This window comes from Crocodylus porosus, unplaced genomic scaffold (genome assembly GCF_001723895.1).
Source record: "Crocodylus porosus isolate Cpor-Errol unplaced genomic scaffold, CroPor_comp1, whole genome shotgun sequence".
NCBI classification, from domain to species: domain Eukaryota; kingdom Metazoa; phylum Chordata; order Crocodylia; family Crocodylidae; genus Crocodylus; species Crocodylus porosus.
The window spans coordinates 7,057,930-7,085,314 of NW_017728939.1; the positions used below are offsets into that span (position 1 = coordinate 7,057,930).

A 27,385-nucleotide genomic window follows, 5' to 3' on the forward strand; every position below is an offset into this window, starting at 1 on the left:
GTTGACTTAGCTTTCCTTGGAAATGAATCCTAGATTTCATCCACTTCCCTGTCTCTCCTGGCTCGTGGCACCCGACAGTGAGCCTGGGTAATGCACTTGCAGAGCAGATGGCGAGTTTATTGCAGAAAACCGAGCCACTCTGCTCTGTACCGAACCCGGTAAATAAAGACTTAATAATCCTGCTGGACGATGCCAGATTTGCAAAGAGGGACATCATTCTGCTGCAGAGAGCAGGGCTCAAGAGCCCACGTGGCAAAGCAAACATCACTGGAAGGTCCGGCTAGCTGTCTGTGACGGGCTCCTCTTTGCATTTCAGCCCAGCCATCTGCATGTGAAGAGGCTAGGGTTTTGTGGGGGTGGTTTTAGTAGCTTAATGAAGTTTTGAGTTAACTACATCTGGCGTGGATAGCCTGGATTCTTCTTAACTACCCTCAGCATCAGCATTGGGTTTATGCAATGGAGAGTCTCCATATAAAATCAAATGGATTGCTACAGGGAAAGTAGTTTGGGCAGCCAAAGAGAGAGCTGGTTGTAGCACTGCATGTAAAGCATGCTTTTAGGCAGGGGTCTCAACCATATGGCTCCTGGAGGGGCCAGGACTTCTGGATCGTGGTCCAGGGGCAAGGCCCATTACTGAATTCCAGCATATGAAGCCCCTCGGGGATGTGTGTTGGCGGTCAAGGCGTGAATGTCAGGTCCTTAATCGCTGCAGCTCAGGAACCTGCAGCAGTTAAAGCTGCCGCTGCTTGCCCTACCATTGGAGATGGGTCTGGATTTGGACCTCAAGGAGCCTCATGGTCCAGATCCCAGGGAGCCCAGAAAATGTGAGCCCCCTGCCTTAGCTGCATGTCCACATTTCACTGGCATTCAGTGAAAGGTGGGCATCTAGCTCCTTTCAGGCCCTTTGAACACTCCTGGGCTTCATCTCCCCAGGCCTCAGTTTCCACATCTGATCAATGGGGATGATGATGTTCTTTCTCATTATAGTAAGGGCTTGCAGTAGAATCAGGCTCTGCTGCATCCCAGTACGTTGCCTCAAGCCCAAGGTCAGTCCTTCTTGGAAATGGTGTCAACACACCAGGAGACCTGAGCTGATATAAAGCTTTGCTCTGCCTCAAGCTGCCTATCTGTAAGGCACCAGACAGTTTCTCTCGGCAGTGGGGACCATCTTGGTTTCACTCGCGCTCGCTGGGCTTTGGATCAGACCCTTAAAAGCAGTGGCAAACCTCTGCTGGCTGTCGTGGGCCTTGGATGAATTTTGTGAGCATTTTTGCTTTCGACAGCTCTCTTTTCAGTGAAGTAACTAGACTCCTCCATCTCTCGTCCCTTCTTTTACCAGTCTACTTATGTCTGGCCTGTTTAGATTTTCAAGTCGTTTAAACTTCTGGAGGCAAACAGGATGAGATGGAAAAAGGAAGGAAATCAGCTGGGGTAGAGGATACCTCTTCACAATTGCTTTGATTGGCTATGATAACCAAAGCAAGGATTGTAAAATGACAGTTAAAAGGGTAAGGATTTCCAGAGCCCACTTCTTTCACCTCTGAATGAAATTTGTATTCAGTGAGGCTGCTAGTCTAGACACCCAGGCTTGTAAAAGATTCGCCAACCTCCTTAGCTTGCTGAAGTGACATACATGTGATTATCATTTCAACCGGGGATATGCCTGATCCTGCTAATAGCAGCCTGCTGAATTACTCGCACCCATTAGCAAGACCAGCGCGGGCTAGGTGCTGGGTAATTGCATTCAGAGCTAAGACGCTGGCCGGCCTAAACGGTGGTAACGCAATAAAAGCCCCTTGCACCTCTAGTGGTGGAAAGCCGTGCCACCAACAGGAAACAAAATGACTTGGGTTTCCCCATTTGACACCGAGTGGGGTCCGTATTGCAGCTGGCTCTGCCTTTGCAACCCTTCGTGACCTGTAGAGAGAGTAACAGGAAAGGGGGAGGGAGGGAAGGGGCTTTGTGCTCGCAGTCTTGGATTCTGACTTGCCAAACCTAGGTTTATACCTCGGCTCTGACTGAGTCGCATGTCCCTCTTACATTTCAGTTCCTGCCTCTGTAAAACGACGATAGAGCTTCTTCCTCCAGATGTCTGGCCTAGTTAGCTTTTAAGCCATCTTTAACTATACTGTGTTCGGACAGGCCTCACACCGTGGAGTCCAGCCCTCGGGCGAGGAGGGCTGAGCTTGCCTCGAGTGATGCTTGTAACTAGACAAATAGTTTGTTTGGGTTGAGGGTTGACCCCCATCCTCCACTAAAAAAAACATATTTCTTGTCCCTGTCCACCACCCCATTTTTCAGCATAATGAAAAATTGGGGGGTTGTTATCAATTTAAAAATATGGATCTAAATTCCAACATCGTTTTGATCAGAAAAACACAGAACCGTTCCTTTAGACGACAACAAGGGGAAATACTTTATTTTACCAATTTTTTTTTTCCCAATCAAAATAATTTTGGCAAATGTTAGCACCGAATCACAAAATGTTTAAGTTCACCCAAATCTGCAGATTTTAGGGGGGGGGGGGGTGTCAAAAATTTCTCCCAACTCCCAAGATGACTGTGTGTGTTAGCATGGGAATGAGGGCACTGACCTCCTTTTGTGAAGAAGCACTTGGGGCCTGCTGATGAGAAATGCCATCTATATGTGAACTACCTGGGGTCATTAAGGGAATTGTGCCTGGGCAGTAAATGAGCTCAGCCTTCCAGCTGTCACTTTAAAACCTTCCAAAAAGACTGCCACCCCTCCCCTGCAACCCCACTGAAACAGCATGGATCAGGGGCTTGCCCACTAAATCAGCAGTTCATTAAGGCCCCTGAACTTCTTCCGTTGCCGTAACCTGTAGTGACATTTGGCAAGGTGGCCTCGTTAGCAGTGTTGCAATGGGCAGCTTAACATTTTGCAAGCTGTCGTTTCCCGTTTGCCACCCTGCACCGCTCCAGATGGGTGGGTTGGGACTTGCTGTCCGAAACGGATGAGCTGCCCTCTTCACTGGGGCTTCAAGAGGAGAAGGGTGGGAGCCCACTTGTGATTTTTTGGAGACAAGCCCAGGCACACTTTTCCAGCTGTTGTGATGGCAGACAGAGATGAGGGAACTCACTGTGCTCTCTGCGGGCAGTGGATGATCTTCATGCGATGCTCAGTGAAACATGGCTCTTTCCCTTGGCTGCCAGGCTGGTGCATCCAGGCTGCTCTGGCCACCTCACTTTTTTTCTTGCTTGCCCTTTCTTACTCTGTATCATTGCTTCCCAATTAAGCAGGGTACCACTAGTGCCTTGCACTTCAGCCCACTGCCCTGCAGGACCCTCCTGCATTGCACAGGAGGCAGGTGACCAGAAGTCAGTTGTAATAGATTAGTGGGATCAGGGAAAGGCCCTTTGCTCTGCTTTCCTCAGCTGTCACTAGCATCCCCACCTCTAAAGTTGATGTCAAACCATTGTGCTGAGCAGGCAGGGTGAGAGGCCAGCCACAGCGTTGCTGCAGGTTGTTCTTTTGCTGATGCTCTGTTCACCCTGGGAGCCGAGACTGTCTGCGGATCCTAAATAGATGAGGACAGAAGAAACTCCCCTTTCACCAGAGCTAGTCGTGTAAGCATCTAAAACCGGGGGGGGAACCTGCGGCACATGTGATGCAAGTGGCACGGGCAGCCCCTGTGTGCAGCAGATCAGGACGGGGGGCAGATATGTCGGGTCCCAGACAACAGAGTAGCAGATTGGATAGGGAGCAGAGGGCAGGGATCAAAAAGCAGAGCAGCTGCTTGGGCAAGGAAGGGGATCAGAGTGACACTCCGGGAGGGCATGGGGCTAATTTGTAGTGCGCCTGCCAAAAAGCTTGGCCTTCACTGACCTAAAGAAATCAAGAGGGCTTGATGTGCCCCAGTCAAGCATGGTGTCTCTGGATGGAAAAGCTAACAGCCTTCTTCATGTCTCTGTTCTCAAGACATCACTGACCACCCGGCCGTTCTCTCTTGCCACTATAGTGAGGTCCTCAGCAGAGGTGGAGCTGCCTTCTTGCCTCACCGCAGTTTGTTGGCAGTTCAACTAATTTCACCTTTTGCCTTCTACACTGTTTTTCCTTCTAGCCTGCAACTCTAAATTTAGGTTTCCTTCTGCCCCAGCACAATTTGCTGCATTATATAATCCAAGGGTCTTGGCTAGCTTAATTAGCTAATGCTTAGCAACTATTTTGAGGTCCTTGGGGCTATGATATAAAGACAAAGTAGTAGTTCTGTCTCACCCTGCAACTCTCTGGAAGAAGAAAAGAGATCGCTTTGTGATCATTCTAGTGATTTGGGCACTGTATAAAGTTTAGCAGAATTAGCATAGCACCATTGACTTCGCTGGAGTGACGCTATGAGTGTCGAGGGTCTTTATTCATTTCAGAGAGGCCCGGCTTCCAAATTTGCATTCAAATCTGGATACAGAAACATTGGCATTAGGAGCAGTTCAGATTTGCAGTGTTATTTCTGGCTGTCGTGGATCATCTACAAAATGTCTATCTGGGCTTTGAATCCTCTATTTCCGGGGAGGTTTTGGTGGGGGCCCAGCTCTGTTCATTAATGGGGTTATCAATGCTTTAGCTCAGAAGGCAACCTTACTTTTCCTCCTTCCCCAGCTGTCTCCTGCGGAGTGCCCAGACCACCCAAGAATGGGATTGTCTTCGGCAAGGAGTACACTGTTGGTACCAAAGCCGTCTACCATTGTAACCAGGGCTTCCACCTGCAGGCAGGGGAAGACTCCACCACGGAGTGTCTCCCGACAGGGCAGTGGAGTAATAGCAACACCCCTCCACCTTGTGTGGGTGAGTATACCCGCCTGGCTGTCCCAGCTGCCTGTGGAGGGTTTAGACTGAGAGTGTGGTCGGGGGGAGAAAGGTAAGAAAGATTTATTGACTTAAGAAAAACACAACTATGCATAATAACAAAACAAACGATGACAGACAAAAGCAATTCACTTCGGCAACTTATCGACAGTCCCTCTGATGCCTGATACGCAGCAAGCTTCTCTTTCCACAAAGTTCAGCGAGGTCAGGCATCCCCGAGCAACGCTGTCTGAGGGGTGCCGGGAAGGACCCTGGAATGCAGTTCTTGGGCTCCTCAAGGTCCACGGGCCCACTGATCCAGGCAACGGCTAACTAATCCTTTTCACAGAGCTGCATCTTCTTTCTGAATGGTTTCCAAATATTTCAGCTAATTTATAGCTTCTGAAGGACACTGATAACGTACAGCCACTTAGATTCCTTTTCTTCAACTGTCCATAGACTGACGAATAGCAATACAAGCCTTGCATTCCTTTGATAAGGTAATTTTAACTGCGCCACAGGGCCTTACTACTTCTAGGTTTTGCTAAATTTACTAGGCCTTACTTTATACAAGGCCTCACTACATCTTAAACTATAATTAGGCTTTTAGCAACAATTTATAGCTTAATATCTAAACAAATACAGAAAAACACTTGGTTTAATCTTCATAGAGCCTTCAGCAAGCACTTTTATCACACAGACATACTTTTCAGCTGCCACACTGGCGTGTTCCCATAGCTGCAAAGGTGGTTAGGAAGTCCTTCCTCCTTTCATTTCTGTTCTACGGCATAGCCCAGTGACTAAGGCACCTAGGTTTTATACCTGGCCCTGTCGCTGGCCTGCATGCCCTTGAGCATGCCACCTTGCCTCATTGTGCCCCCACTTCCCCATCTACAACAGGTGGGAAAACTGATATGGACCTCCATTGTTTAAAAAAAAAAACTCTGCAAATTATTGAGGCACAGCACTCTCTAAGTAGCAGTGGTATCAGTGGCACTAACACTAATAAAATATACATCACTGCCCCCACCTACTGGCTTGACTCTCAGAGCACCCAAATCTATGTGTTATGTGGCAGAAGTGTGGGGAGAGAGTGAGGGTTGCCGCCCTCTAGTCGCATGGCCTAGAAGATGTGAAACCCTGACACTGCCCTCTTCCAGCTGATGTTATCCCTGGCTGTTTTGCCATCAGCTAACAAGGCAGAAGCCACTCTTTAAAGGTCATGCCAATGTTTTTGCTGGGGGGGTTACAAGCCCTGGACAGGCTCTTCCCAGGTTCAGTCCAGATGAAGGAAATTCTGAGAGGCGATTCGGGGGGGCAATGGGCATGGGAGGCTGGAGAGCATGATGTACTAGAGGGTGGAGGATGGTGCTATGAAAGAGTGTCCTTTCCTTTAGGGGCTCTCTCTCTTAAATGGAAAAGGTGATAACCCCTTTATGTGCCTTCCTGCTATCGACTGCTACCAAGCCTCGCTTCCACTGGTCACCCGGAAACTTCATTCTGCTGTCTTAAATGGAAAGTTGAAGCAGGCTATGCCGGTCCCGATGTCTCTGGCAAGGGGCTAGCCCAACTTGTTACAAGCTCTGAGATGTCCTAGAGTTAAACTGTTCATTAATTCCAGTCTTTCTGTTTTCTTTTCCCTCCTCCCCGCTTTCGATGTGGCTATGCTCAGCTGTCACGTGCCCTGATATCAACAGCATCGCAGTGGAGCACGGCAGGTGGAGGCTGACTTATGAGATCCAGTACCAATACAACGCCCAGCTCATGCTGATCTGCGACCCAGGATACTACTACACGGGCCAGCGTGTCATCAAGTGCCAGGCCAATGAGACATGGAGCATAGGGGATCCTATGCCAACCTGTAAAAGTAAGGATGGTGAATCTCAGTGGCCAGGCGTGCAAGGCTGCTCCCCCTACATGTTGCGTTCCCCTACAACATGTAAGAGCAGTGCTGTGGCATTGCTCAGGGAGATGGAAATTTAGTCATGGCATAGGTCAGAGGCTGGTCTGAGTCATGATTTTAAATCAGAAGACTCTATATGAACTCAAACGCATCAGCCCATCCTTTGCTTTCAGTTCCCAGAAACCCAGCTGCTGCTAGACCCAGGTGGTCTGAAGTTAGCATAAAATAAAAAAAATACATCTCCCACTTTCAAAATCAAGCCTGAGTTTCCAGCCTGACATAAATGCCAAGTTTACAATGGGAAATTATGTAGATCTGTAAATCAAAATGCTCTTGACAAACAAATTAAGTGACTCTTACGGGCATCCTGCCTGACCTCACTGCTGTGCTTTGGACCTTGCCTTTTGTAAAAGGTGTTTTTCTCACTCTTTTTCTTTAAGCACAGATATAGACAGGAAAAATTGGTCCTTCAGAATAGTACGTTTGCTCACCCTTCCGACTCCCTTTGTGTCTAGAGATGCAGCTGCTGACTTCACTGACAGAAGCACATTTTCACCCCTCTTAGCTTTTCAGAGCTCAATCTGTTCTGGGATTGCAAGCCTGCTCCCATTCTAACCTCATCAACGGCTTTGTCAGCTAAATTCTAATTACAGAATCGTGGTGGTGATAGAAGAGACACAAAACCCCCAGCTTGAGGCTCAGATATCTCCTGTTGAGCCTGAGGCGCCAAGGGAGCTTGAAAATAATGGAGACTGCCTAGACAAAAGCTGGGGGCAAGTCAGGTCTGATCTGGAACCTCGGTCTGTAGCGGGCGATATCCAGATGTTGGGTCCACACACCCACAAGCATTGGGCCAGTTTGGATCTGTGTCCAGAATGTATTTGGGCACCTCTTTTAAACTCCTCTGGGAGTTATCGGAAGAGGAGAAGTATGGGACTCCCTTGGTGCCATTTTTTTCTGATGATGAGACAGAATCGGGTAGCAACTTGAGTGTTTCTTTGGAAGCCAGGCTGCCCAAATGTGTCCTAGGCAGGCACCGGATTCATATCAATGAACTGAATGCAAGAACACAGGGACTGTCATGTTGCATCAGACCAAGCCAGCAGGCTGTTTGTGACGGGGACAAGCACCAGATGCTGTCGAGAAAGTGCAGGACTTCTAGTGGGGGGACAGTTATGGAAATGCCTGTCCACAGGGAAGACTCCTTCCTCCCCATCAGTTAGACCTTGACTGACGCCCGCAAGCATGAGGGATAATAGCCGCTGTATTTTTCATCTTTTGTAATGCAGCGGTGGATATTCCCATTCCCCGTGTAAATGGCTAATGTTCTTTTCAGTGCTGCCAATTTCTTGGTCCCCCTCGTAGCGTGTGCCAGCAAGGTGCACCCACTGCAGCACATTCCTACGTATCCCCCGGGCAGCTCTCTCCTATTGACTCTTTTGGGATCTCTTTCAGTTATCTCTTGTGGAGACTTGCCTACACCCCCAAATGGGAACAAGATTGGGACTTTAACCGACTATGGCGCTACGGCCATCTTCTCTTGCAATACCGGCTACACCCTGGTAGGGTCACGTGTGCGGGAATGCATGGCTAACGGACTGTGGAGCGGAGCGGAAGTGAAATGCTTGGGTAGGTGCGCGAGTGGTATCTGTGTCAAGTGATGAAATGGCTCTGAAGTAGGTTGCTCACAGAGGCCACCCCACCGTTCAAGGAAGAACTTAGGCATGCGCTTAAATCCCACTGATTTCATAGCGGGGAAAGCACACATTTGAAAGGAAGCAGGACTGGTGGCTTAATAGATCAGTAGGATTTGAAGAAGGAAAAGTCTTTTCCAAGCAATCTGTTATGTTTGTTTGCTGCTACCGTTTTATTTTATAGCAGGGACTGGGTCCTTTAACGGTGTAGGAGATGCCCACAAGCCAGGTCTCAAAGCATGTGGCCACCAGTGGGGACACTGACCTTGGTAGATTTGGGGCCAAGTCCTATATGCAGGAATTGCAAGTCCTCCTGTGATGCCACTGGCACAGGCAAGCAGACAGCTCTGATTGGCTTTCCTTGTCTGCCTCATCCAGCTGGGCACTGCGGCTTGCCTGACCCCATTGTCAATGGGCAGATCAATGGTGAGAACTACAACTACCGAGGCAGCGTAGTGTACCAGTGCAACCCTGGCTTCCGCCTCATTGGGATGTCTGTGAGGATCTGCCAGCAGGACCACCACTGGTCTGGAAAGACTCCTGTCTGTGTGCGTAAGTATGTTGTCAGGTTTATTTAGCCCTGGTGTTGGGTAAGGGGTAGGGGTGCAAGCAGAGACCATAGTTCTTGCAGAGACTATGAGCAACAGCAGAAAAGAGTCACTCAAGCAAGCAAGAACTGGTTGGGTCAGGAGAGGAGGGAGGGTCCCACCCCCCCCCCCGTTGAAGTGATAGGTCCAGATTCCAGGAGAGGCAGTCGACCCTCCGTGTCTGTTTGGCAGCCTGGAAAAATGGGTTAGAAAGAATCTGCTCTGTTCTAGCTTTCACATTAAAATATCCAATGTCACAAGTGGTACTGGCTTGCTAGCTGGCCCAGATGATTTGCAAAGACTTGAGTCTGTCTGGAAACTGTTCCCCTTTCAGTCTGTCCTTGCAACTCAGGGTTGAGACCCAGCAAGGCAGATTTCAGTACCAGTGGCCCTCTCCATCACTTGAACACCCACCTCCCAGGTGTTTAAAACTCATTTCAGAAAGGGAGAAAACAAAATGTCATCTGATTTCTCAAAGGGGCCATGAACGAGGAGCAAACATGTCCATTCTTAGCATGTTCCAATGAGTTCCTAGGCTGGTTTGAGCCACCCTGGTGGGAATGAAGCAGGGCTGGTGAGTTCTGGAGGCAAGAATCCTCATCTTCCTTGCTCGTGATTCACAGACTTGCTCATGAGAGCTGTTCCCCCATTCGTTTTGGGCTTCTGTTGCACCACCTGCTCTCTCTACCGGGGTATAGAAGGACAGACAGCGTTGGCATTCATTGCCTGCTTCAGGAGGCTACAACTTCTCCCCTGGCCCACACGCAGATAGATGAAGGGCTAGGTCACCAGCCGTAAGCCCTACCACATCTTGCAGCCTCTGGAGCAAGGGCAGTGACAGCCATGTGCATTGAGGAAGGGCAACTGAAGTGCAAATCTCTCCCTAGCTGGGTGCACTTGGCTTCCACTGCCAGTAGAAATTACCCTTTCTATGGAAAACCATGACCAGTGGTGGGGGATTTGTTGCTTAAATCAGTGTTTGCTTTTGCCAGTCTGATCACACATGGTGATTCCAGTGTCTGTTAGAGAGATCTCTTCTGTACAGAGAATTTCTCCTGGTTAATTATCCAAATTGCCGCTGCCATTGCCCCCTTGAAAAGCACAGAGCTGCCATGACCACAAGTATCCCTGCATGCTGAAGTGCACAATGAGAAAAAAGGGTTGAGATCTCAGCCATTCATTTTCTGTGCCTATTGGAACAAATAAGGAAATCTCCCAGTTTTCGTTTTATTTTTCTTTAAACAATGTTGCCTCTGACTGAGGAAGGTGCATCAGGCATGTCTGTTCTGCACAGGGACTTTGGCATTCGCGGCTGCCTTTCTGCATTCTGATCTCAGTTCTGCGGGCGTCAGTATGGAGCACTTGTGTATTGAATCAAATGGCAAATCCTCTCCTCTCCCCATCACTTGAAGTCTTTGGAGCATGACTGACATCTGCTTAAAAGAGATGCTGCAGGTCAGATGTGAATTGCTAAGCTGAATGCAGGAGATTCTTGGAGAAAGCCCTTAGCTGGCGTGTGGTGGAAGGTCAGATGAAGTGATCATCACCGGCTTCTCGTCTACCCATGTCTGTGAAATCACTTCGGGTTTAAGCCAGGGTTGCTGGGGGATTAACCCGGCACCAAAATATCGACCCTTCTCTTATGGGTTCCAGCCTTACTTTATAGGTTTTATCAGTGGAGTTAGTCCCGCTTTCCACCATGTTAAGCAGCAGGAGAATCAGTCCTCCTGCTGTGATAAACTCCCTCAGGTCACCTTGCCCAAGCTGCTAATTTATCTTTTCAGTAAATAAGCTAATTAAATAACTCTCTGGAGTTCTGACTAAGGCGTTCATAAATGTTGAGCATCTTCTTATTGGTGGACAATGCTGTCCGGTTTCTTCATATCGCAGTTTGCCAATTGTTCGTTTCCAGCCTCACCTACCTGTGCCTGGGCTTTATGAGAAGGCATAAGAGCAGCATCCATTTCAGAGGAAGATGCAGAGGAGGAGATGACCAGCAATAAAAATGATGCAGGCCTAAAAATTAGATACAGACATAAGCTGACACTCTACAGAGACATATGCCGATGCTCTGCGGAGGCTCCCGAGCTCAGGAACGGGGGTCATCCTCAGTTTTGCTTGTTAAGGGAGTCTGATGCATGTAAAGTTTTGGCACTTAGTGCATAATTTCAGATTTCAGATTCATCCAGAAATGAACAGGTGGTTCATCTTTAATAGCCAAGATGCCAGTTTGGCCAGCTAGTCGAGTATTGTGCCAGGCTTCCGCAATCCTATTGCTGCAGAAAACCCAGCCATCCTTCACTGATGGGAGTTTTTAAACCAACTCAGCCAATTGGACTCATTCAAACCCAAATTTCTGAAAGCTTTGGAGCATTTTTCCGATCAGCTAGTTTCTCTTGGGATGCTTCAGATGGCAGGTCTGAATCCCAACACCATTAGAACAAAGCAGATCAGTGGAAACATTTGTTGACTCTGCTTGCAATCCACCTTTCATATTAGAGGGCCAAAGCAGGAGTCTAGTTGCTTGGCTCTCCAGAACATATATTTCCATTTTTGGCAATGAAAAACTGATATGGACCCTCACCTCTGGATTATGAGCTTTCTGCAGAGGTGTCAAATGTTCAGAAGTTGACCTTGATGTAATTAAAACTACAGCAGCCTTTGGGGATAACATTAAATGGAAAGTCATTAAATCTGAGCATTGTTGGGCTCTGAAAATAGATGCCTTGAGGCTTTATTATTTATGTAGGAGCTCAGGGTGCTGCATAGATCCCATTATAATTCTGGGTTCTGTTGCTGTTTTCTCTTAAACCTATTGCAGAACAGTCATTGTGCTTTGCGTGAGCTGATATTTTTCACTCTTAACGCTTGCAAAGAATCTATCGTCCGGTTCAAAAGTTGCGTAAAAGTGTCTTAGCAGTAACTTGCAGGCGTCTTGGAGCGAGGCTGACATCTTCATCGATGACACCACATGGATAAAAGGATACCGGTCACCGTGCTTCGAGTCCTAACCTAGCCACCAGCCAGGGTTAGGAGGAAAGTCCCCTTCCCATAGTCTTGCTCAGGTGATGAGAAATATTTTGGATCTTTTTTCCCTGCCTTCATTTCCCCTGTAGTTTCCACCATTGGCAGGTGGCAACACTTTTGATGATGAACTTACCCTATCCCACCGTGCCAAGGCCCTGTATACTTCAATCAGTGTAGCTTTGTCGTGGACCATCAAATGAAGTCACATTCTTTAAGTGGCCAAATAGCTCGAAAAACCTCAATGTGCCGTCAAGGGAAGTGACTACCATGTTCGAGAGCAAAGGGCCCCTTGTAGGGGTTTTAAATCCCTCTGCAAGCCTTGCCTCTGGTGGGAGGCTACAAGCAGCAATCCAGGCAAGTGTCTAACACATCTTAGCCTTTTTCTTCCCACTGGCCTGGGTAGTTGTGTCAGGCTCCGGTTTCCCCAGCACCCCCACCTCCCCATCATGGTACTGTCACAGGAACGTAGAAGTTACCAGCCTGCATCCAACCCACGATCTCGCTGGCCTGGATCGTGCCCCTTGGCCAGCAAGACTCACTTCAGGGAGAGATGTGAAGGAATCCTTCTTCCCCAATAAGAGAAATATTGATTTATACCCTGGACCAGGAGGGTTTATATTCCCCTAGTGTATACTTCCTGAGCTGCATATCAAGCGCCAGATTTTCCTTTTATGTTTCAAATCTATAGTATAACAGTATAACTCTGTGGGCTTTGGTACTTTTACTTCTAACTGAACACCAGAGGGATGGAGAGTTTGGGTGTCCATGAAGCACCCAGGGCAGCTAAGGGCACCCAGCGAATATAAGAGTAACAGCAAGCATTTCCAAAGGTGCCAAGAGAGGTTTTATGCTGAACTCTGTAGGGTTTTCCCAAAATAGTAATAACGGTACAGCCCCAGCTCCTCAGGGGAGTACCAGGGATCTGCCCACCCCGGTGTTTGCAGCGGGTGCCGTGGAATATGATATTATTTTCTTTGGCGGCCTGTTTCCTTGAGAGCACCTCCTTCCAGCCCGAGCGTGCACCTTCTCCATCCTGGAAGCCAAAGAGCTCACATCTGGACTTTCTGATCGTAGCCATCACCTGTGGGCACCCCGGCAACCCAGCCAACGGCCTGACGCAGGGGACTCAGTTCAACCTGAACGACGTGGCCAAGTTTGTCTGCAACACCGGATACCACTTGGAAGGGTCTTCCCAGTCGCAGTGTCTGGCCAACGGCCAGTGGAGCAACTCCCTGCCCACCTGCCGCAGTAAGTCGTCTCCCCCGAGACCCTTGTTCCACCTCAGGCGTCCTGGCCTGGAGGGCTCGGATGCCCCAGTTTCTTCCAAGAGGATTGGTGCTAGGAGGGGAATGGAGTGGTAGATCTCCAGGGTCCACGGAGATGTGGGGCTAAAGAGATGAGGGACTAATCCCCACACCCTTCCTGCGTTTGGGAAATGGTAATCTCCACCCTCGGGGACAGGCCACTCCTCTGCGTAGCCCTTTCTTCTCATTGTGAATGTACTTGGATCTCTAGCTCCGGACAATGGTTCAGTTCCTCCACTGATGTAAATCAGTGCAGCTCCATCGATGCCAACTCTGTGTCAGGATCTTGGCGTCAGAAAAACTCCACCAGTTGACGCTGGTGGACTATCCAGCCCCCAAAAATGCTTTCAGCTTCAACCATGCTGCATTTTTCCTGCTTGGTGAAGCTAGCAGCTGCTGCAGCATCACTGAGGTGGCAGAGGAGCAGACCTGGGATGCACAGAGGGGGAGCAATGCTGGTAGGGAGGGCATTGCTGATGAAATGGTATAAATGCCACACAGTCATCCAAAAAAAGGAGACTTCATTTTTCCTGGTTCCATCTCTGCTTGCTCCAGGTTCCCAACATCTAGCTGAAGTGGAGCAAGTTAACACACAGCTTTTAGCAGCTGAATGGGAACATATGAGAGAGGTTTAAACTGGCATCTGGTATAAGTGGGCACCCACACCGCTGCTGCTGGCCGGGGGGAACCTGTGCCCACTAACCCCAGAGCAGATATTGGCATCCAAGGGATTTGAGCTCCCTTGTCTCCACCACCCTTTAACCTACTGAATTGTGAACTGCAAGCAAGAGAGGGGTGGAAAAAGCTATAAAGCTTGGTGTCCATGAGGGCAGTCCCACTGAAGTCCATGGGGTTGCACCAGTTTTCCCCAGGCTAGGGGAAGATTCATCCCATTTGCATCTCTGACATCCCTCACCCCCCCTCCCCACTTCAAGAGCTTCTCCTTGATTGCCAGCATTAAAATTCACGTCTCCGACCGCCCCCCCCGGTCCCTGCACCTCCCTTCCTCTGTAGTCCGTCAGCCCGGTATCTCTCCCGATACTGCTACACCCGTGGGACAGGCTGCTCTTTGCACCCGGGTGCTAACTGAGGCGGTGGAGGTCCGGATCCTGCAGTGGGTGTGCACACCACATGGCAGGATCTGGGCCTGGAGGATTATCCCCTTAAATGTCCAACTCTTTTGCTTGCTTGTTTAAAAAAAAAGAACGAAGGGAGGAAAGCAGAAACCAAATGTGGGACGCGTGACTTGAGAGCTGTCCCCCTTTCTGCCCCTCGTTCTGGAGAGTCCTTTGTTACTTGTTACACCCTTTGTTTTGTATTTTTTTTTTCCTGTTATCTGTTTGCAGTTGTAAACTGTACTGACCCCGGGCACCTGGAAAACAGCATCCGTCAAGTGCAGCCAAGTGGGCCTCACAGATTCAGCTTTGGAACAACTGTCTCATATCAATGCAGCCATGGATATTACTTATTGGGCACACATGTACTTACCTGTCAGGGGGATGGCACTTGGGACAGGCCCCTCCCTCAGTGTCTCTGTAAGTTTTTCAGAGCAATACAATACCCCTTTGCTTCGAGCATTGCTGCAGCTTTTCCTCTTCGAGGATTTCTGTTGCTTGTGAACTGAGCAATATGATATCTGTATCTTTATATATAAGACTCGATCCAAAGCCCTTTGAAGTCAATGGCAGTCTTTCCATCCACTTCACTGAGCTTCGGATCATGACTACCGAGGGGAAAATATATGGTCTGGGGAGAGATTAGATTACATAGGGATCGTTTCATCCACTGATGAAAGGCAGTCACCTTTTGAGCTTTGCTGACCCCATTCTGCTCCAGCAACAATATCGTAGGTGGAAAAGAGAAGCATCACTTCTCCGGCAGATACCACAGAGGGAATTTATAGAAAAGCAGCATGTAATTAGCCAGCCGAAGGACACAGCAGATTTAGTACTGCTCACACACATCTGAACTTCCCACACACCCACTCACTTACATGTCTTCAGAGAAAGGAAATGTCAGTGCAGAACCAGAATAAACACAACCTCATCGCCTTTATTCTGTTTCAAAATGTACGTTACAGAGGACTTGCTTCTTGACTCTTGCCTTAGATTTTTTTTTTTTTCCCTCCTCCTTAAAGCATCCTTGATGCTCTCTGCCTTTCAGTTTGTTATGTTCATTTGTAACCGTGAGCATGCTGGAGCGAGTTGAGGTTCTCTGCAAAGGCTTGGATTAAGGGAACAATTTGATTTAACAGACAGAAACTCTCAGCTGCGCGGTTCTGAGATGGTAACAGCGCTGCTTACAGCTCATCAAAACACCAATCTTAGTAATGTGCTCTGTGATGTGCTGTTGCTCTGCCCTACACATACAGAGAGCTCAGATACTGGAAAGCTCTTCTGCAACCATGCACCCCACAGCATAGTATGCACATGCACACAGGCACGCATAAGCACCCACACACACACCGCTGTCACTTAAAAAGTACAGTAGGTCCGTGAAGTCTATGTAACTCCAAAGATTAATGTTTGTAACCCCGACAAAGTAAAACCCAAATTAAGGAAAACATTTTATAATAGCAACAGCAGACTTCACATCGTACAGCATTCTTCTCCCTGCAGCACTTGGAGACCCTGGAGGAAACTCTTGATAGATAGAAATTATTCATGCTTTTCTGACAGCTGGGATGCAGGCATATACCAGTAGTAGCAACATCACATTCATACTGCTTTACAAACGAGGGCTGTGTCATTATCCCTGTTTTACAGATGGGGAAACTGAGGCACTAAGATGCGACCACTTGCCCATGGTCACTCAGCAGGCCAGTGGCACAGCCAAGAACAAGAAGCCAGGTGTCCTGTATCCCAGTTTGGTGTTTTAGCCCCAAAGCAATAGCGCGCTCGGCGCCAGACTCAACTCAGAGTCTTTGCATTGACTTCAACAGAGGCTGGATTTGATTCTGAGAAAATATCATCAGCTGCTGTACATACCTAATCCTCTCCAGTTTGGAGCTCCCAGATAATCAAAGCGTTAAATAGAAAATCTATGCATTAAATAGAAGAATGTGTCGTGAACTGCTCCCCCTGCTTCCCGGTCATTCCAGCAGCTCAAGCAACCCAAGAAACAACCTCTGTTTAAATGCACTTCCTTGCACAGCTAGATAATACCTTCCAGTTTGAGCTCTTATCATATACCCAAGAGATTTTCCTTGAAAACAGCAGCACATCTCAAGGAAGAGATGCTACTATGCGGGCCTTTGGGTGGGAGCCTAACACGGCAGGGAAATGTACTGATTAGAGACAAGCCACGTTTCTTGGGTTTTGTGTTTGCATTCCTCCTCAAGTTTAAAATTCATAAACCTATTGAATTGAATGAGGATTCAGCCCCGCGTCACGTACAAGCACTCCAAAAGTGCAATAATTAGGATCTCCTCTCAGGGCAACCGGTACCTCTGCTGTTCAGAAGTTGAACGTCGCGTGACAAAGATGTCAAGCTGAGCAGGGTAGTTTGAATCCCCTCCCTCGCTCTTCCACGTTGAATCCACCTCGCTGTTCCTAAGCCTCAATCCTCCTTTCTTTTCTTTCTTTATTTTCCTGTCCACACCCAGTCACAAACAACTAGTTGTTGGCACGTTTTTTCTCTTTTCCTCTGTTCCCAGCATGTCACCATCGCGCATTCACAGCACCCCGCACAAGCCAGGGAAAATTGGCAAGTGATAACTGCATACCTTAGCACCTCTTGAACAAATGAGCTGCCATTTAAAACCCTTTTAGGTGCCTCAAATCAGAATCCTTCCAGCCAGTGTTCAGCAGCTAAAACGATGAGATCTATTTTCAAATAAAAGGTTGCGTCTTGAACAGCTTCCATTAACTTCCATTAAGTTCAGAGGCTTGTCTAAGTATTTTCACCATCTTCTGAAAATCAGGCCAGTTTTCATAGGTGGCTGACTGGATTTATGAGCTTGATTTTTGTCAAAATAACTAACTGATGCCTTAATTTTGGGTGCCGAATTTGAGGTGCCTTAACGGGGCCTGATTTTTAGAGGAAGAGCGCTTGGGACTTGCTGAAAGTCAGCTGCCTTTTAAGAAGTCTCAAAGTAGGCGCACACGTTATTTAGTCCCTCTCTAAAATGTAGGCCATTCTGGCTTGGGAATTTTTAGCCAGGGAGTATTTGAGAAGAGGAATTAAAAAGAGCTGTGGTTCCCTAAGGGGTGGGAGAGCTGATGTGATAAATAAGGTGCACAAGAGCAAAGTTGAGCACATCAGAGGGAAGTTCTGCAAAACCTGTACTGAATCCTTGAAGCGCTGCGGTATCACCGCGGATTTTGAGCTGAAGAGTAGCTGCTGGAATATCAGTTATTAAATTGTTAGTTACATTGTGCGTTTAAGCATCAGCTATCAAAGCCATTTCTTTTGAAAATGTCCTTGGTTGTAGTCACGGCTCCCTGGCAGTATCTTTCAACGCCCACATACACAAACATTGGCGCGCTCTTCTTTTTTATTGAAGAATACATCATGTATTCCACCTAATGTCATTATTTGTATTTTTAAGACCTAGTAGAAGGCAAGAATGGGTCCGCAGCTGATATTTCCCTTCAGGAATTGTAATGGCATATGGCCTTGGCATTGAGAATCATTCCGATCAGATCATATTTAATAGCCATTAGAGCTGTCAGCTTGTTTGTCAACAGCCGAGCTGCATCCACTCTGACTGCAAAGCTAAAATAAACCAATTAATTATTGTTAAAGGTGTTTCTACTAGCAATCTTAGGGTGAGCAGCACTCAGAAGCTGCCAGATGAATTTCATCAGGTGTGACATTGCATCTAATACGGGCATGTGCTGGCAGAATCCTGCGCTGCCAGAGGAGATGTGCATGCGTGCACGCATGTGTTTGTGCGTGTAAATACTCACTGTTTGCAAGGGATGAATTTTGGAAGGAACGTGGGAAGTGTCTCACTGTTACTGCGTGCTGGGCATTTGCTTACATGACGCTGGCCCAGACGCTCTGCCCATTTTTATATGGCTAGCCCCACTGAAATCAGTGGTACTGCTTGCGGGAGACAGTTGCTCTCGAGTACAGGATTCAAGCACTAGGAAAGAGCTATTTTGAGCATGTAAGGGTCTAGCCATGCTCAGATCACATGGGACCAGGCCTCGGTTGATATAAAGCGATGAAGATCTGTTGATTCAGTGGAGTGAAACCCATTTATACCAGCTGAGGGTCCTGGCTCACAGGTCTGTGCATGCAAGTTCCCTTCTGGGGGTGCAAGCAGGTGGTGTTTCCTCTGTACCCCGAGCCCCCTCTATCTTCCTCTGAACACCTGTCTCGGCCAGTTCAATAATGACCAAAGCCATAATGCCTGTCTCTTTATTTCAGTGGTCTCCTGTGGCCACCCCGGGTCCCCACCCCATGCCCAGATCTCGGGGGATAAGTACACGGTCGGCTCCGTGGTCCGTTACAGCTGCCTTGGGAAGCGGATTCTGACCGGCAACTCGACCCGTATGTGCCAGCTGGATGGACGCTGGAGCGGCTCCCTTCCTCACTGCTCAGGTGAGAGGGTGGGAAGATATGGGACGGGTCAGGCTCGATGACCCTCTGCTCCCTTGCACATCCATAAGGGATTGCTCAGAAACGCTTTCATTCCAGGTTTTTTTTAGCTGAGCTGGCTGAGAGAAGCCAAGAGGCCTTTCAAATAGGACAGTTCTGGATCGTGCCGAACTCCGAGCCCATCTCTCCAGGCTCCTGCACCTTGGATGGAGAGTGCCATTAAAGAGTAAACTTTCCCCTGCAGCACAGGCGGAATAAATCAGTACAAAGGATGTTCTAAGTGTAAGAAATACCCAGGGAGAATCAACACTGCAGAGTACTATTTACTGTTTAATGGCTCCTACTGTGCTTCCATGCAGGAGGCTGTAGCTGGGGGGAGGAGACGTACTCACAAATAGCTCCTTGCCTTATAACTCCAGGTTCTCGCTGGCTTTCTCATGAATTCAAATAAGTCTTCCTGGCACAGCTCCCTTGGAGGGGCTGCCACCTGCCAGGTGGCACCATGCAGAGGCTCTCTCATTAACGCAGGATGCAACTCTGCTGTGTTGTTCATCACTTTTGACATTGTGCTTATACAGGGTTGTCCTGCGTCTGGCCTGGGCAGATGCGAGCCTACAAAATGGATCTGCCAAGGCTCGGTGTCCATAATAGACGCCAGCTGTCCCGTAACAGCTCAGCTCTTCTTCTGGTCCCCAAAATGGGAGATGGATTTACAGAGACCCTCGGTAGCCAGCAGGTTCCAGCATGGTATTCCTGGGCAGATGGGTTGGTTTTGTTTTTTTTTCCGAAATTGGATGGTATTTTGCTTAGTCTACAAGGGAACCAACCTTTTCAGCAAATCTGGACCAGGGTTTTTTCAATCCAGACTGTGCAATGTCCTAATAAGCAAGCACGACGCCCAAGGAGGTGCACAGGAGTAGGGGAACAGAGGTGGGAATCTTCCTTGCCAGTCTGTTCCAGATCCGTATCAAAGTCTCCTAACTTTTGGAAGCAACGGATCCACTGGTGGAGCTGAAGGTGCTGAGAAACTTGAAGAGCTCAGTAACAAGCCTGTTCCCTTCTGGGCACCCTTGAAAGCCAGATGCAAGTGGAACGGGAATCGAGAGAGAGGTGAAGGCTTACTGTTTAATTCTGCCTCTTTTAGAGGTAGCAAATCAGCTTGACCAAATGTAGACTGCATCTTAAAGGGGAGAAAGTACATAGAGGAGACCTCATTAGCTGTGGAAGACATGCCGACCAAACCATTTTTCATGGCCACTTGGAAAGGTTTCTTCTCGGGGTCATGTTTTCCCCCCACCTTCTTTTTTCCTTGAAACTTTGCATGGGTTTTCAGACATGCTTATCACTGAACTGAGCCTGTCCATTGAAGACAAAGAGGTGGGAGCCTGCTACCAGTTTCAGAGGGAACAAAGTTAGCGCATCACTTCTGAGAGTCCTTTTCTCTGTGCTCAGACTCGGAGCCAGTCGGGGCAGCATGACGTGAGTCAAGCATCGCCCAACCACCAAGGCATGCACTTACCATTATTACTGCCAGTCTCCTTGTAGGGTGGGTCGAGAACACGAGGTGCAAACATTGGGCCCTTTCCTTGTGCCTGTGCTCTCATGATCAGAAAGGCAAACTGAGACAAATAATGGTGTGATTCTCCTGCACGGTATGATGCTTTGCTCTGCCTGGCACACCCTGGAGCTTGGACCGAAATTAGAGGATGCCATAGAGCGCCAGTGTCTGCTGGAGAGATTCCCCTTCAGTGCTATCGTAGCCTCTTTGCAGCTGGGGGTGGTGCCAGAATTCAACCCCAAATGCTTCCGAAACAGCTTTTCCACCACACGCAGGGAGGCTGTTAATTGTGACTGCAGCTTTCGTAAATCAGAACTAACCACTTTGAAGTAAGTCACCGCTGAAGGCAACCAGGGAGCCCAGATTCTCCCCCTGCCCTCCTTTCAAAATAAGCCTTTCCCTAGAAGGCAAATGTCTTCATTATTTTCTGTATCAGGCATAATACTGTGCAGCCTGTAACTGCAGGGAAAGGCAGGCGGCTCAGGAGCCAGGGGCTTCAGTGATAACTGCAGGAGCTGAAATGCTCTTCCTTGGCTTGGGGCTGACGCGTTTTCAGAGATCATTAGCAAAGAAAGCCAAGAACAGGCAGGCTCAGCTTGAGCAGGATGGAGCAGGCAGCACTCCAGCATGCTCTCAAAGAGCCCCTGGGAGGCATCCTTTTCAGCTGTCTCCCTCCTCGGGTCCCCCCAGACTCTCAGCCAACAGTGACGAGGGTTCACAACTTGTACCAGCGGATGTTTCTCAGCTGGATCCCTCGCGGTCCCGTGCTGCAAAGCCAGCAGCTCCTTGCTCAGCAAGAACGATAGGGTTTGCGGAGGTGGCTCTGAACCTCGCATTTCGGCATGGAGAGGAGCCACACACGTGACCGATGCCGCCAAAAAAACCCCTTGCTGCCTGAACAGCTGCTGCAGAGTGTCTGCATCTGGCTAGGACTCCATCTCGATGTTCTGGAGTAACAGGACCAGATTTTGCACATGCTTAAAAAGCAATGGGCTCCCAAAGGCACAAAGTACCCGAGGCGACATTTCTGCAGGCATGTGCATACACTCGCACTTCTGCGTGCACACATATACACATAGTCCATGCAGAAGACCAGCAAATGTGCTAGCTCCAAGGTGCTCAGCCTCTTTTTAGACTCAAGGAATTGAGTCCAGAATTGTTGACAATTGAGCAGCACCTGATTCAATAACTAATTTTTTTTTTATTACAGCGTATATTCTTGTAGAGGGAAGAGCCTGAACATGCACTTATCTACTCACACCTCCCTTATCTCCTCGCGCCTCGTAGGACCTTTCAAAGGAGCTCATGGCACCCCAGGGTGCCGTGGCATCCTGGCTGAGAATCACTGTGTTCGATTAGGAGGTGCATGGTACAGATCTCAAGGATGGGGGAATTTTCTCCCTACATACTGTAGTGGTGGGTACAATGCAACAACCTTTACGTAGAGAGAGACCTGCAACTACATAGGCATTGTCAGGGCTGCAAGGTAGCTTAGCTGACATGCGTGAGACTAATTCCAGGTTGAGAGCCCTGGCACCATTTGAGGAGCAGGGAGGGCAGAGGTGGGGATCTTGATGCTCACTGCAAGTCTGTTGTTCTGCTGCATGGTACTTGAGGGAATCCCTATGAGCAGAAAAATAAAACTGAGAGGGGAATATTAAAACTGGATTTAAGGGAGAAACCAACAGGCTATAAGCTAATGTGGGCCATCACGTAGGAGTATCAAAAGATAATAGACTGGGCAAAACACTAGTAAACATCTAGCCCAAAGTTGGCAGGAAGTGGAGGTGGATGAGTTAGTAGGTGGCTTTCCCTCATCCCAAATCAAGTCCATGGGTGCTGCTAGGTGCATCGGGGTACCGGATGGTCCATTGTTGACTGGAGACCTGATGCTCTACTTGCAGCAGATAAATGGGTTAAGGCGATGAAGTACTCATGGACTGGTAACTCCATGGCAGTTGCTTCTACAGTATTTAGGACTTCTCTCTGTCAGGGGATGAGGACAGAGTGGCCAGGACCAAGGCCTGTACTTCTACCCACAACTTGGTGGCTGATGGCGTTTTTTCTTCTCTTTTCATTAGGAGGCAGCCAGGGAGTGTGTGGTGACCCAGGGATCCCATCCCATGGCATCGGACTGGGAGATGAATTTGGCGTGGATAGCATGGTTCGATTCAGCTGTGAGCCGGGCTATTTGCTCCGGGGCTCCTCGGAGAGGATCTGTCAAGCCAACGGCTCCTGGAGTGGCACCCAGCCAGAATGTGAAGGTATCGCTCGTCTCCTTTCCAGGCGCCCATCAAGTGTAATCAGAGCAATGCTGTGCCCAGCCTTGCCGTGCAGAAAGGGCAGGGGTCTTACAAAGACCATCTGTTCCCCTAGCCGTGCAGGTGGGGGCAGAGCTGACCTCCTCCTCAGTCTACTGAGCGAGGCCAGCGTGACGCTGCAAAAAGCACCTGTTTCATAAGCCGGATCCAGGTTTTCCCCTGCAAATGGTGGGGATGGGAGGAGAGCAGCGGTTCATAATTGCACGCCTTGAGAGGGCTTGGAGGATGCATCCCAAAGGACAGCTTCCCAGTGGAAAAGAGGGAGAAGGTTGCAGAAGAGAAGCGACCCTCTTCCATACCCAGCGGCAGATCTGCAGGCTGCGTGCCCTCGGAGGGCATCATGGGAGACCCACGATGCTCAGATTCATCTGAACATCTGGGCTCAGGCATGAGCTGCAGGGCAGGCGATTATTTTGGGCAGAGGGCCACTTACTGAGTTTTAACAAGCCATCAAGGGCTGCATGACAGGCAGCTGGGGCAGCTAAATATTAATTTTCGAAATTTTTTAGGGGCCCCGCGGGCCGGATAGAGTGGCCTGGTGAGCCTCGTCCGGCCCTCAGGCCACATTTTGCCCACCCCTGAGCTAGAGAGAGTTCTCTGGTCTGAGGGCACTGATCCTCAGGGTTGTTCATCTGCAGCATTCATACCTCACAAATTACTGAGCTTTAAATAGGAATCTCTGGATGAAATTTTTCCAGGCTGTGTCCTGCCAAGGTCAGATCAGCCTGTTGTAAAGATCCCTTCTGACGTTTGCTTCTCCAAATCCAGTGTCATGGACTGATTAATCATTTAGGGGAGATAGTTCAACACAGAGACCCATATCCATTGCCTGGGACTTTTGTTACACCCAGAGCTAGTCATCTCAAGAGCGACTTACATTAAGCAGCATGATACAAATTTAAAAAAAAAACCCTAATAAAACAATTAACACACACACAGAGACACTTGTTGTTTGAAGACATGGGGACCACTCCCCCCAAATCCAACCTAATAAACCCCAAGCCATCTACCTCTGAGCTGCTCTGTCAATGGTCACTATTACAGGAGTATTTAAAAATCAGTTGGAAAATAAAAAACCCAGGGACAAAATGAGGAGGCCTGAGTGAATGTCTCTCTTCAGCTGATTTGCAAGCTCAGAAACAGTGAGAGTTTGCAAATGACCTGGAAATTTATTTCGAATTTATGCAGTCCTTGATTGGAAAAGCATTGCATTTCATTTATTAATACACTGGGGGTCTCAAGGTTTTGTTTTGTTTTTTCTTTTCTGGGTTTATATGGGCTTTTTTTTCATCTTTGGTGGAGAGGATTGGGGTGGGGCTGTGTGTGTGAATCCCAGGATAAATAACCCATTAGATAAAAAAGTTACTGGAAAATCGATTCAAGCAGCAGAGTTTTTTTTTAAACACAGCTTTATGAATACTAGTAACATTATGCCTATAACATAGCTGCGTAATATTAGGTGCTCGCCAGCCGGCATAGGAAAGCAAATTACAATGAGTAGTGTGCTGTGTCTCTGTCATTTGTATTCATGGCAAGATGCGTGCTTGACAAGGTATTCTTAGGCCTGTACTCTCTGAGTGTTGGATTCAACTTTCTGGCAGAGGTATTTATAGCATTGTTTAGCTGTAGTGAGTGAATTCAGGACAGATGATGGGGCTGAGCTAATAGCACTGGTAGAGCTTGGGCAGGTGTTATGCAATCGATGCACACGCTTTCTCTTTTCCAGATCTTCTTAATCCTGACACCAAAAATAGTCATCTCTTCTAGCCCCAGATTCCTAGTGCCAGTGAATCACAGTCCAGAACTGCAGCAAGCCCAGCTAATCAAACCCTAGACTGTCACAGGCTTGGCTTCCCACATGCAGCTCTGCCAGGGCTCATCAATCCTGACCCGCGTTTCCACCCACGTCCCACCCCCGTGCTATTGCAGATCTGACTTTGGGAGTGAGACGCAGGGTCACTGAGACTGAGGCCATTGGCTCACTGTCACTTAAGACCTGAGTCAGGATTTGAACCCAGGACTTGAACCACCAACCCTGAGTGTGTCTACATGTGCTGTTAATGCAAAGCACTAAAGTTCAGTGCAATTTGTGCCACAGTTTCTTGCTCCCAGGCGCAGTGTTTATACGTGCGCCTGGCACTGCAGCACATTGAACCGGGGTAACGCAGTCCCAGCTGGCAGAGGGCCCAGGAGGTCAGCCTGCCCGCCCGGAGCTGCTTCTGCCTGGCTCACCATACTGTGGGGGGGCTGGCTGGGAAATAAGAGTGCTACAGTGTGGGACTAGCTAGCAGGCAGCTCCCACACCATAGCACCATCATGCCCAAGCTAGCCCCATAGCCATCTACACATTGGTGATGCATAGGGGGTGCATGCAGGCACATGCACCCCCTGAGCTTGGCAGTGCATCCCCTGCAAAAAGCACTCCTGATGCTGCCGGCAGTCCCCGATCGCCGCTGGCGGCTGCTGGTGGCGTCTGCAGGTGGTCACCAACCACTGGTCAGCATTTGCCACCTCCCCACCATACCACCACCGCCAACCCTTCTGCAGCCATCTGCAGGAGCTCACTGCCGACCACCCCCCACCCCCTGCTGCCGCTGCCTGCGGGAACTCACTGTGCACCCCCCAGCCTCCAGGGGCACGCAGCATTCATGCATCTACACATAGGCTGTGGTGCATTAAATAACTCCACTGTAGGATAGTACTTGTGTCAGGCAGCACTATCCTATAGCAGAGTTAATTAGTTTACTTCAGCCTAATAGCATCTCACATGTAGACAGTGACGCTTTATTATGGAACTAATTAGTCAGCTCCGCAGTAAATCATCTTGTATAGATGCGCTCTCTTTCCCTGCTTCCTACCCAAGCCTTATCCACATGTCTGCCCACTTTTCCACTTATCCACATCCAGGCCTCAGTTCAGCCAGACAGGGCTTTACAGGCGGCTGCCTGCTCCAACCCCCAAGTTCCATATTTCTTTCCTTGTTTAAAAAAAAACCCACCAAAAATACTAGTCATTAAAGGTCTCAGAGGCGTGGTATGAATCAGAGTGATTAGTATGTACCATAGCCCCAAATCAGGACTAATCATGTTTAAAAACCTACTAAATTGCATCTCCCCTTCAATATTTCTGCATTACTCAATTTGAGTGAATGGAAGTCTCCCTGGGAGCCCCATTCAGTGTCAGAGCAGAGAAAGCTCCAGCACAGCAACACAGCCATTCAGTGCCTCTCTCCCCCGACTCGTGGCACTTGCCTGCTAGCCAAGCACAGAAAGCATAATCAAGCCTGACACGGCTTAAGGGTCATCAGTTCTGTCCTGCCTGGGGAGTGAGGGAAAATTGTTATCTTCAAATTAGCTGCTATGCAAAAATAAGCATGGAGGAGTCCCAGGACAGTCTTGATTAGACCTGGGTCTGCTATGCAGAAAGCCCTTGTGCATTAGTTGGCCTCCTTGTTAATGCAGCTGAGTGATGGGGGCACGGCTCAAACCACTCTGCCCCTTGTGCACAGCAAGGCTCTGCTAGTGCTCTGCCAGAGCTGTGCTGCAGAGGAGCTTTGCACTGCCACTGCCAGAGCGTGCATATACTCCAGGATCACTCAGGTGGTTGCTTAATACTCCAGGATCACCTCGAGGTCCCAGCTGAGATTGCTGGGCCAGGCATTACACACACGCGTGTAGTGAGAGCCCCATGCAGCTGACAGTCCAAAGAGACGGGAGGGGAAAAGGAAGGTGTCGCTTCCCCATTTCATGCAGGGTGAAGCAGTTCTAGTGCACGCTTTGCTTTGAAATCAAGGCACCCGCGGTACAGGCTTTGCTGCAGTGCAACTTTCTGAAAGAGAGGTGTGGCAGACCTGGCTCCAGATCTCCCTGGTGAAAAGGAGCCTTTTATTTCCCTGCTTTGTTACAGCATCTAAGGTGCCCCAAGGGTCACAGCAGCCTCGGGACTGACTTGCTTATGACTCTTCAGGTCTTTCCAGCTACTTGGAAATTCAGGAGAAAAAGAAGTGAAGAATGATTGAGGAGGGGGGGCACAAAATTGGTCCCCAAAGGGACAAAACAGGGTGCAATCGTCCAAGCAAAAGTATCAGCAGGTGCTGGAACTCCTCAGCACTTAGCATGTTTCGTGGAGCTCCAGCCGCATTGGATCCACTACGCCCAGCTTCTCCGGCTTCCTGAGATCACAGATTTCAAGCCTCATTTAGCTTTAATTTCCAGCAAGTTTTAAAATGTAAATGAAATCCTAAAAGCCTGCTTTTTTTTTTTTCTTTGCCCTCCCCCGTCATCTTCCTGTCTGAGCAGACGCAGGAGCGAGAGTGGGGGAGGCTTTTCATTTCCCTTCACAATGGAAGGCACAATTGCATCGCTAGATGCAGCCCAGCTTTTTATATTCCTCCTCCCCTCCCCGCGTCGCGTGGAAAAGCTGAATGGACCATTTGCATCTATAATGTTTATTATTGCACCAGATGAGTTCAGCAGCAACTGCATCCAGGAGGAGCGGGGGCCTTGGCTGCTGTTTCCCTGTTTACTAAGCAGAGAGGCGTCTTGTTTGAAACGGTGCAACGGGAGTATAAAGTGGCCCCCATCCTGAGGATATGTTTGGTGATGGGGATTTCCCCCTCCCACTCCTCCTTCTTTTCCTCCTCCC

The 27,385-nt window shown here is 48.8% G+C and overlaps 1 protein-coding gene across 4 annotated transcripts in view; it reads left to right on the forward strand.

The window, feature by feature from the left end:
- CSMD2 (CUB and Sushi multiple domains 2) overlaps positions 1 to 27,385 on the forward strand; it is a 640,139-nt gene that overhangs the window by 575,552 nt on the left and 37,202 nt on the right. For all 4 annotated transcript variants that reach the window (XM_019547773.1, XM_019547775.1, XM_019547774.1 and 1 more), the window contains 8 exons: positions 4,615 to 4,800; positions 6,473 to 6,667; positions 8,159 to 8,332; positions 8,776 to 8,949; positions 13,086 to 13,259; positions 14,662 to 14,850; positions 18,692 to 18,865; positions 22,502 to 22,684. In XM_019547773.1, the coding sequence (XP_019403318.1) occupies positions 4,615 to 4,800; positions 6,473 to 6,667; positions 8,159 to 8,332; positions 8,776 to 8,949; positions 13,086 to 13,259; positions 14,662 to 14,850; positions 18,692 to 18,865; positions 22,502 to 22,684 (1,449 nt within the window). The remainder of the gene's footprint in view (positions 1 to 4,614; positions 4,801 to 6,472; positions 6,668 to 8,158; positions 8,333 to 8,775; positions 8,950 to 13,085; positions 13,260 to 14,661; positions 14,851 to 18,691; positions 18,866 to 22,501; positions 22,685 to 27,385) is intronic.